The sequence below is a fragment of the Vitis riparia genome, chromosome 19 (assembly GCF_004353265.1).
Source record: "Vitis riparia cultivar Riparia Gloire de Montpellier isolate 1030 chromosome 19, EGFV_Vit.rip_1.0, whole genome shotgun sequence".
NCBI lineage: Eukaryota > Viridiplantae > Streptophyta > Magnoliopsida > Vitales > Vitaceae > Vitis > Vitis riparia.
The window spans coordinates 4010202-4021899 of NC_048449.1; the positions used below are offsets into that span (position 1 = coordinate 4010202).

The 11698-nt window shown below is 33.4% G+C and overlaps 1 protein-coding gene and 1 non-coding gene across 3 annotated transcripts; both read right to left on the reverse strand.

The window, feature by feature from the left end:
- Positions 1-222: 222 nt before the first annotated feature.
- On the reverse strand, positions 223-294 carry TRNAQ-CUG. The gene has a single exon. It is a non-coding gene; the product is annotated as a tRNA-Gln (tRNA).
- Positions 295-6624: 6330 nt separating this feature from the next.
- Positions 6625-8525, reverse strand: LOC117909684. 2 transcript variants are annotated; one of them, XM_034823784.1, is made up of 3 exons: positions 8276-8525; positions 8103-8146; positions 6625-7869 (listed from the first exon to the last, which is right to left on the reverse strand). In XM_034823784.1, the coding sequence occupies exon 3, from the start codon at positions 7728-7730 to the stop codon at positions 6855-6857; it is 876 nt and encodes a 291-aa protein (XP_034679675.1). In that variant the 5' UTR covers positions 7731-7869; positions 8103-8146; positions 8276-8525; the 3' UTR covers positions 6625-6854. The 2 variants fall into 2 exon arrangements, with proteins under 2 accessions (XP_034679675.1, XP_034679674.1); XM_034823783.1 differs by having other exon boundaries at positions 8103-8525.
- Between the last annotated feature and the right edge of the window lie 3173 nt (positions 8526-11698).

Consider the following 11698-nt stretch of genomic DNA (forward strand, 5'->3'; position numbering starts at 1 on the left):
GAGGTGTCTCTTTCATGCATTGTTTTTTAAACTGAACTTTGGGTTGGAAATGGGTAATTTCGAATAGACGGGAAAAAAAGAAGGAAAAAAATTGGGGAAAATGGCAAAATTTTAAACTATTGTTCTATAAAAAATAATTTTCAAATTACTAAATATTAAATTCCATGTGAAAGGTCAAATTGGAGAAAAATTAAATGGGAGAAAAAAAATACAATTCTATGAAGGTCCCACCGAGATTTGAACTCGGGTTACTGGATTCAGAGTCCAATGTCCTGACCACTAGACCATGGGACCTTTGATGTTCGCTCCTTGAACAATTTTATTAATCTAACTAGTTATGTGATCAAGGTTGAGGGTATTTGAAAAACATTTGGAACTCTTAAAAAACATTTTAATTCTCATGAAATTGTTCCCAAATAAGCTATAAATATAATTTTTTTTTTTAAGTCATAACTTCTACCTCTTGTGAAAGGTCAAAGAAAGTTTGCACCCAAAATCAATTTTATAAATATAATTAAAATAAATAAATAAATGTTCAAAAAGGCACAAGAAAATCACGTGATTTCCACGTGAGAATGGATAATTCGGGGGCTATAAAAGCAGAGATGGTTGCATTTGTCGGGACTCCAAAGCCCAAATAATTTTTAAGAGGGAAAATGGAATGGTTGGTTTGCACCAACATCACACCCTCAAAGTCATTTGTGGACTCTCGTCGGAAACCATGTTGTCAGTACGTTTCCATCGAAAAATCTCCGATTCTTCCAAAAATTCAATCCTATTATTTTCTTGTGCTTTTCATTTGTCTTTAGTTCACGAATTTGGTAAGGCTATGTTTGGTATGGGGAAAATTTAAGAGAAAATGATATGGAAAGAAAAAAAAATTTGATTTAAGTTATAGCCTTATTATTCTTTTTTTCTTTCCTTAATAATTTCTTGGAATCAAACATATATTAATGTTATTAAAATAAATTTCAAGATCTTATAGAATCGTTGAGAGAATTCGGAACATGATTTATCATATTCATTGATCAAGATGAGTTTCAATCGTATTTTGAATTTCTTGTGCAATTCAATTCTAAGAATTTGTGTTAGGGTGACTGCGTGAAATGTGTTGTTCTACCGGTGTTAAAATAGAGGACTAGCCCAAAAACGCACAAGTAAAGAACATAAAACTTATCAATGATAGGCTAAGGCGTGACAATGCTTTATTATTAAAATAGATCCACCCTCTTCGAAGACAAACTCAGCGCAAAAGGGTACTAGTGGTCTACCTCTAAGAAATATTTGAATGAGTGGAGAGGGAAACACCTTCCAAGAAATATTTGAATGAGTGGAGAGGGAAGCAGGTGGAGAGGGAAATTGAACGGTGGAAGGTTTAGAAAAATTGTAGTAGTAGTAGAGTTGAGAGGTGACCTGTTTTTATAAGATAGTAATACAATTCAAATGGAACTCTACTTGTAATAAGAACTAATAACATAGTCACAATGAGATTCTACTTGTAATCGCGTCAAAAATAAAAGAAAATCAAGTGATTTCCACGTGAGAATGGGTAATTTGGGGGCTATAAAAGCGGAGGTAGTATACTGATTCATGTAGGTCGAAACATGAACAAAGGAATATATTTCTGACGAGGACTGGGAGGAAATGTGTGGAAAGGTAATGATTAGGAAAAAATATATGAATAAGCTGGTGATGAATTTTCTTGTCCAAGAGGGGTATACTTTCGCTGACAAATTCTTTGAAGAGTCTGGAACTGCACGTATCCTTAAGCAATACAAAATCTTGAACTTTTTGGATGCCCCCTCAGCCCCTTCTCTCTCTCTCTCTCTCTCTCTCTCTCTCTCTCTTTTCCCCTAATCATTTGTGCTAAAGGCAATACTATCTCACAGCATTGAGGATGCCTTTAATGTTGTTGAAACTTCGTATACTGAGGTAGGGAGTTCCTTCTGTTGCATATAACATTTACTAAAGATTAATCTGTTTCGTTTCCACATTGATGGTTGGAAAATGTCTCAGTTACCTGACTTAATAAATTCTTTTTCCTTTTTATGTGACGCTCGTGCTGTTCAGGGATATAGGCTTTATTTGGTAGCTGTTTTAGTTTTAAAAAATGATTTTTTAATGTTTTGTAAAAATAAAAATTTACTTGAAATTCTAAAATATTTTAAAATTATTTTTAATGTTTTTAAATAAGTTTTAAAAATAATTTTTATAACTAATACTTTATTTTTAATTATTTTTCATGATTATATAATTATTTTTTTAAATAATCCTTAAAAACATGAAAATCATTAAATATGTATAAAGATGCATTGTTGTTGTTAATATGATAATTCTCTGATACATGAAAATCATTTATGCAGGAACTCGTCTCACATGCACCACTGTTTATCAATTTGGGACCATGGCAATGGAGGGAGCTATTTCCTGACGGGGACGACGGAGAAGCTTCAGCTTTTACGAGGAGCATATGGCACAGTTGGTTGCAATAAGTGTAGTTACCAGTTCCCTTGTTGTATTTTGCACTGCATTGTTGTCTATTTCGATTGTCTCTCCACTTTCTCTATGGGAGTGTCGTTTGCTTCATCAGTGATTATTGCACATTTGATCTTTAATGATGAAAAGGTGTCAATAATCATCGGAATCCTTGTATACTGTGCAGCCTAGTTTCGAAGACGAATGGTCGGAATTTGTTGAGAGGTCCATTGAAGCTGGTATTGGTGGCCCTGTCACATCAATCGTGAAAGAAAGGCCGCTTGTGAAGATGGCTATTGATGAGCTCGAGGCAATGACAGCTATGGATGATCTTGCTGAAAAGAAAGGTTAAAGTTCTTTTCTGAATCATCTCTTACTGTTACTGTCATGAAGCAGTAGAAATCATATTAAATTCTGTTCGGTATTAACACTGTTGGAATTTTATGCGTGAAATCCATAATCACATAATCAATTCAATTTGATAATATGATAAATAAGTGTTAATTTAATTTTTATATTGTAGTTCGTGATAAGACTAAGACACATTATTACTTGATTTTTATAAGTTCATCATAATTCATTTGATTGATCATTAAATCAAGTGGTCTAAATTGTATATTTGTGAAAAAGTTAGAGTGACTATCCTATTTTATTTTGTTTTCTCTTTGGGGCTGAGAAGAGAACGTATTGTACAAACGAACTTTTCAGAACACACAGTTTTTGGGTATAGAAAGGGAAGAGCCACTTGAACCCGGGGTTTCTCTCCTTCACGAATTGAACGCATCCTTGAACACCAGAAGAGCACATGAATGGCTTTCCATGGGATCAATCAAGGTCAGCTTTTCTTAATTCACGATTTTTTATTATATGCTTTAATATCTTTCATGAGATCCTGTTTGTGGTTTAATTTTTTTTAAGAAACACATCATATGTACAATACAATCATCCACTCAATGTATTAAAATTACTTAATAATTTTTACAATTATTTTTGGTTATTCATAAGGATTGAAGTCGGTTTTTGTACAACCCTCCGATGAGTTTGTGAAAAGGTCAACTTCGTAAACTAATAGAAAACCCACAACTCAATGGATTTAGCAAATTTTGTAGAGTCACTGTCTTCGTGGTTGAAAACATGGTAAGTTCAAGCACGATAAATCTGTTTGGTTTCCAAGAAAACGGAAAAAAAAAAAAAGAGAGGATAAGAACAGAAAAACCTGTGTTACAAGTAATGGATTTCAAGAACTGAAGTACTTGTCCCGGGCTATCCTGTTTCCTTAGGTCTTAGGAAAGAGTAGTCTAAGACATGGAATTTCAATGCCCTTTCTTTTTTCTTGAAAACCAAATGCAGCATCAGTCTTCTTGTCAACTGAATCTAATATAATCTAATACATAAACCATTAATTAATTACAAATAAAAACTAAACTTCCAATAATTTGTATTTAGTAAGGAACTCTTGGATCCTTTTAATAGAAAAATGTTTTCCTAAAAGATTCATCAAACTCAAAGATACTCTTCTTCAAAAATAACTTTTCATATATAATGCTTTTATCTTTAATCATTTTCTATATTAATATGATTATTTTTTAAAATAGTCACTAAAAAACATTTTAGAATAATTAAAATCTGTTTTTATTTTTATTTTTAAAGGTATAAAAAATATTTTTCTGTTTTTTAAAAATAGTTACCAAAATAGGTTCTATGCTTATATTTTTGAGAAACATATTAAATATGCATTACATTTTTCAAATGTAAAAACAATTGTCACGAACTTAAACTTCTCTTAAGTTTACATGCGACACTTAAACAAGTCAAGACATTTGACGTTGTTAAATCAGTTTTTTCCTTAAATTTCCCTGTATTTAGCTTGTTAGGTTAGGTTAAGCACATGACTTAAAAGCTAAAAGAATCAAATGCAACTTTTTTAAAAAATAAGTTTTTATTGCACAAACAATGCTTATAATGTTTGAAAGCTCTCGTTTGATTGATTGGTTTGGGAGTGTCTTAGCGAAATAAAGCCTTCACTTACTTATGAGTACTTATGGAACTCTTTGATACCCATAAAGGTTCATCTATTTATAAGCCCTCGTGGGTGGTGGAATTCCCTTACACCCATAAAGATCTCATTCTATCTTATAGTTCTTTAGAATTCTCTATACAAAGGTTATTTACAAGTATTTTATAAGACTTGTTTGAAAATATCTAAAATATCCCGCATATTTCCCTTGCCGTTCACTCTAATGTAAAGATGTGTGAACATTTTTAGATCTCTTTAAAACCTTACACACTTTTTCAATAGTGTGAATGACACCAAGAGGTTCCAAGTGATTTGTGACATGGTGATACCATAACAAATTCCTTTGCTATCAAACAAGTATAGGTTAAAATACAATAAGCACTAGGGGAAGGGTAGAGTTATTTAATATGTATATATGTCATGGCATGTGAGAGTAAAGGAGGGCTCCACAATCTTTAGCCAAAACAGGCACAAAAATGTTGATGGGGAGAATTGAATTCCCAACCAACTCATTCAGCAATTCCCACTTGCCGGTGCCCCTTCTGCCTCGTCCTGTTGTGGATCGCTATCCAAACATAAGGATAGCGACCATTCACCAACCCCACCGTACGATCTGCTCCAGCAACCCTTTCATAGCATCTACGAGATCCTCCCATACCTCCCAAAATATCATTCTTTCTTAAGCTTTTATTTTCTTTCCCTATCCTCGGCCCACAGTCTGGAAGGCGTTTCAACAAGGCCACACAATTCGCTCCATTTGCTTTCATTTTTGACCGAAATTTTCATTTATTCTAAAGTATTTAATACATATTGGCTGTGGCCTGTGGGTATTCATTCTCTTCGTGTAGACATTGTTGTACATCTTTGAATCAATAGGTGCGACTCTGACTTTGCAAATATTTGTCACAAGTTATTCCCTCTCGTGTAAACACACCTATTGCGGGGTGGGACTTGGAATTTGATAATATTTGTTATGACTTATACCTTGTGATATAAAACTATATATCCATTGCGGGTTAGAATTCGACTTTGATAATATTATATTGAGAATCGTTTCGGGGTAGATGTTGCCTATTTTAAATTGAATGGACTATGAAATTTAAAAAAAAAATATATATATATATATATATATATATAAACATTAATCAATTTTAAATTTTTATATAAATATTATCTATTTTAGGTCAAATAGATTATAAAAACTTAAAAAAAAAAAATTAATGATTTTTTTTTTTATATTTGATTATAATATGAAAAGTTTAAAAAAATTCAAAGATAATTAAAATAAATTAAAAACTTATATTTTTATCTAGACTTTTTCTTTTATTCTATTTTTTTTTTTTTTATCATTTTCTTCCCATTACATGTTCCACAAACTATAGTAAATAACATCTAAATGGGAGGGCATGCACTGTTTGCCATAAATGAACAAAAGACAAGGCAAAAGATTAAATCTTCAAGAATCAATCCTTATAAATTAGCTATTTACATGGATTTAGCAGGCACGCCAAAAGTGATGTTTGTTTTTTTTTACTTTTTGATAAAAGTAATTTGTTTTAGAATTCAGGTTATTTACATTTTTACTTTTCCACGACTTATTATAAGCTTTTTACTAAATAAAAAAAATCAAAATATATTAATATATATATATTAATTTTTATTTTTTAATACTTAATATAAATAAAATATTATAAAAATAAATAACCTAACTACTAAACATTAAAAATCTATTTAAAATTAAAAAAAAACAAAAAAACAAAACAAACAAACAGCACGTAGACTTGCATTCATTGTCTTGACGTGAAGCGTACAAGTTTGCCCTCAGATCGGTCGTCACTGCGTTAGGTAGGAATTCCCCAATAAATAAATAACATTTGAACTTTCACCAAATTGACAAAGTCGTAGTGCGGAGAATTTAAAACTCCATACCCCACGTTAGCTGTTCCACATTAAACTACCAAAATATCATTTCCATAAAAAGCTTTGAGAGAAAAAGTACTCTCACATAAAGCATCAACAGATTCTCCTTCCATAACCTTTTTTCTACAACATCATCATTCTAAATTTTGCGAGGAAAATATTTTCAATTAATCTCATATATCTTTTCATTAATTCAAACTCAGTATCAATACTTTCTGAAAACAAAAACACATAGCTAAAATAAAATGAAAACAAAACACAGATATGAACATAAGAACAATACGTCCATCTTTCAGATAGAAGCATCGTCGTCTGGCTCGGCTTCGTCTCCCCAGACATCTACATCTAATTTGAAAAAGTAAAAAACAAAAAGCACTATCAATACTGTTTTAAGTATATATAATTTTTTTTTTTTGGCTGAATTACAGTTGAAGGTGAAATCTCAACAAATGTTGGTGCATCTCCAGTCCAGCCTGACCTCCCCTGGACCCAGGAGCAGGTGATTGGGCTTCCGGAAGGAGACAATGTGACTGCTAACCATGAAGGCGGTAACGCGCTCGGAGACCCTGATGTCCTCCATTCTCAATTCCTGGAGTCTCTGCACGTACTCCGGCACGTGTACCAGGTCCCACACCACTCCTACCCCACCTGGCTTCAACACCCTCACCACCTCCCCCAACACCCTCATCCTCTCCGCGGCGGCAGCGGCCGTCCGCTGTCCGAACTCCTTCCCCACCCTGTGCACGAACACGGCCGACACCACCACGTCGAAGTAATTGTCAGAGAACGGCAGCCGACGCGCGTCGCCTTCTCGGCACGTCACGTACTCCTGCACCCCCTCGATCCCGGCGGTGCGGAGCGTGGAAACCGTGGTCTTCCGGCGGTCCAGCCCCACGACGCGCCCCGAGCTTCCCTCCTTTTTCAGCTGCATGGCGACGGCGTTGAGGAGGATGCCGCGGCCGCAGCCGACGTCGAGGGCGTACTTCACTGTTGACCAGTCGTTGACCGCGCTGACCATGCGCTGGGCCATGTCCCAGTGGAGACCGACGGAGGAGTAGAACATGTTGCCGGCGGCAAAGAAGAGGCAGACGGCGGAGATGGCCGTGACGGAGCCGGTGAATCCGGCCGCGAAGCGGGCGGCTCCGGCAGGGAGTGCGAGTGATCCGAAGAAGTAGCAGATTGGGTTGAAGTAGAGGAGGAAGAGGATGGAGAGGAATGAGAAGAAAATGGCGTGGATTAGAAGGAAAACTAGGGTTTGGCCTTCCTCCATGCCGTAGATTGCGTAGATCTGTGTCCAATCTCTACCAGATTTCCCCATTTTTTGGGTTGATTGAAGGCTTTGGAGGTCAAAACCTGAGATTTGTACACAATTGAAGACTACGAGATCTGTCTGAAGAAGACAAAAGAGTGCGATTGTCTCAACTCGATCTTCCCATAATACCGATTGACTTCCAACACTGCAATTTCGAAACCATTATGTAGTTAGACAACAGGTACAGAGTAGAAAATCCAGTACACGACAGTTACAGTCATAGTGACATTCCGCTTGGTTGCTGAGAAAAAAAAAATCAAAATTTAAGCCCGTTTCTTTCCCTCGGGAACAAAATGTAGCACCACTTACTGTGGCTAAGTTTTCTCGGCAACCAAACGGAGCAGCAAACAAACTACTGGGGTTGGTTTTAAACATTACCAGAGAAATCCAGGAAGCGCAGAGGGAATTGAACACGGGAAGATCTGGGAGCAGAGAACAAGTACAAAGAATCAGGCAACAATACCGTGATCAGAGATCAGAATGGAAGGGCGAAGAGACCCATGTAACGCTTGCGTTTCAGAGGGACAGAGAAAGATAAAGGAGAATCAAACCCATAATAATAATAATAAATCTGCAAATGTCAGGTGAGTTGATACTCGATAATGATCCCAACCCTTTACGCGCTTTGATTCGTCGGTTTCTATTCTGAATTCCGGGGAGAAAATAAAAAAGAAAAACGAAAAGGCGGCAATTTGGGATTGGAGGGAACCCACTTGTAAGAACTGAGGTACACCAAGCTACAAATGGTATAGGCTCAGGGAGAGAGAAAGAGAGAGGAAAATAGAGAGAGGGAGACTGTTTGGGGAGTGGGATTTTGGAGTTATGTATTATAGGGGGTTGGGCAAAAAATAAAAAATAAAAAATAAAAAATAAATAAAAAAGGAAAGGGAAAGGTGGGTGAATTTGGTGAATTTTGTGACTGCTCTGCATGGGGCTCTGTACCTAAATTGACTTTCTGAAGGTAAAAAAGTCAATCCCCAAGTGTAGATTTTGAAAAATTAAGAGTGGGAGATGTGAAATCTAGGGGCCAAATCCTTCAATCAGGCTACCTCTACACTTTCCCTTCCTGTGTTTTGACTGGACCAGATACATGTGGTTCAGCTTTGCATCTTAAAGTAAAGTTGCAATATGTTAGGGTGCTTTGCATTTCATGCCATCAAAATTTGTGAACATCATATCTTTGACATGGACAATTGGGTTTTTTTAATAAATTAATTTTAGTAAAATATGGTAAGAAAAATTATATTTTTATCTCTTATTAAATTTATTTTTCTATTTTTGACTTTATTTGAAATATGAAATTGAAGCCAAACTCATAAATTTTAAATTATATATTATAAATTTTTTATTAGACATGAAATGGTTTTCTTAAATTTGATTTTGTTATGAAAAAAATTAGATGAAAAATAAAATATAATTAAAATTAATAAGAAATTTATATATTTTTAAATTACTTACTTTATATATAAAAAATGAAAAAAAAATTGTATTAATTTAAAGCAACATATAAAAATATTTATTGATTTTAAATTTAAATTTCATTTTTTTTGTTTCTTATTTTATTTTAGAACTAAACATACCCGAAAGAATTTCCTACATAAGCTTAAATAAAATTGTTACAAAAGCAACATTCTGTTAAATTGTATATTAAATGTTTTCTTCTTAAGTTATAAGCTTTTTCAATAAAATGGACCAAATAAGTATAAAAACTCTTAATAAATTTAGAAATTTTTTTTTGAAATTGTTCCAAATACACGTGTATATGATATGATAAGGAAGACAAATATTTTCTAATTCATTTTATAGTAATTCTAGAAAACGTTTTAAACTTAAAAAATATTTTTGAAAAAAAGTTAGGTATTCAACTAAATTTAGAAAATATTTTTAAAATTTTAAAAAATCACTTATAATATCATAGACTTAACAAACCATCTTATTTTGCCCTTTAGTACAACAAATAAAACATTTGTTTAATTTATCTAATTGAATTAATACATTAAAATGATAGATTTCCTTCTCTCTCTCTCTTTATATATATTAATTGAATATTAAAAAAAATAATTACTTTTGATGATAAAAAAGAAAAACCATAAAAGCAGAGAAAAGCAAGCGAGGCAAGTGTGATGGGTAAGTATCCGCAAATCAAGGGGAAGGATGATGAAAGTTTTGTAAGTATCTATTTGATGAAGGCATGAAGCGGGCAGCGAGGCCACTCCATTCTGTTCCCTGGATATCAGGCCATAAAGTCCATCTTCCTCAACTAAAGTCCGAATACGGCGACTCCTTTTCAATTACCCAACTGCCCATCCCTTTCCCCTCGAGAAAAATGCATGGAATATTTTGTCCAAGGGCAGTTTTGGCATACAAAAAAACGTTGGTAATGAATTTTAATGCAAAGATTAGATGTGATACTGAATTAACGAAGGTAGGTCCAGGATTCTCTTTGGAAAAGGGAGAGAACTAGTGGTAGGTGGTGAGTATGGTGAAAGAAAGCGACCCGTTGAGGAAGACACGACCCTGCTACTGTGCTGCGCTGCGTCCTAACCCTCTGAGTCGCACCCGGCCGGGGCAGACCGGTCTAAATGAACCTCCCATCTAGCCTTCCCACCGGCTATTCTTATTCAATTCAATATTCTTCAAATAAATAATTAAAACATATTTTCAAAAAATACCTCATCCAAAAGTAAAATCAAATTTTGGAAATTGATTTTAGAAAATAAAAATAAAAATAACAAAATTTGATAAAATTGAAATCTTTAATTAAATCTTTATTTTCTGTCGGCAAAACAAATTTAGAATGAAATTGACATGAAAAAAAAAAAAAAGATAGGAGGTGACACCTATCCGTAAGAAATTGATGTAAGATATAGTTTGAATATTACACGGCCCCCTCACTCTCCACTTTTCAGAAGCATACGAAGTAGTAGAATTATTTCAAGCCTTGGAAGAACCACAAAATGCCAAATGGCTTCTACTAGTCCAAGCTTTTCTTTCTGGTGTCAGCGGTAAATTTGACAAACTCTTTGGTGATAATATAATTAATTAATTATGTTGATATTTTGATGATTAGACAGTGGCCATCAAAGCTAGGTGGTGTCTGGGCAGCTTTGCATATGGCTAGAGAAAGTCATAGCATACCAAACCATATTCTATACTTTGGCGTACAACCCTAGGCATACATACGCGTCTTTAGATCTTTTCTACAATAAGATATTTCTATGAATGATTAAATTATGTTTGAGGATTAGATGTAGCTTCATATAAAATTGGTTTTTGACAAGACCCATTCAAAGTTCGATCCACACTTGATGTCATGGAGTTTTTTATTTCTTGTACGGAAAGCCATTTTATTCCTCATAAGTAAGAATGAAAAATATTTCAAAATTAAACAAGAAAGTACTTTCCATGGTTAAAAAAATAGTGATAGTTATTCCATTTTTATCGAATCTATTTTTTAGCTTAAATTAGAAGTAATAAAGTTTGATACGATCTCCAAAATAATTTTGAGTTGATAGAATTGATTTGTATAACCTGTTTAATAAATAGGTAATTTTTATGTCAACTTGTATGATTAATCTAATTATAATTTTAAATTATTTAACCTATATTTAACTATTTTTAAATAAACAAGTCAATTTAATTATAAACATGTCTGATCCAGATATTAATCATATAGACTTACACGAGTTTTAACTCAACTTAAGTTGAATTATTTATATCATAATTTTGGGTTGATTTGTATAATCCGTTTAATAAATGAGTAGTTTTTAGGTTAATTTGTATGATTAATTTAATTATAATTTTAAATTATTTACCCGTATTTAACTATTTTAAATAAATTAATTAATTTAATTATAAATATGTTTGATCGATATATTAATCATATAAACTTATACAAGTTTTAACTCAACTTAATTATTAAATAAAAGAACTCATTTTATAAATGAATTACAAGATGTGTTATCCTTTTAATA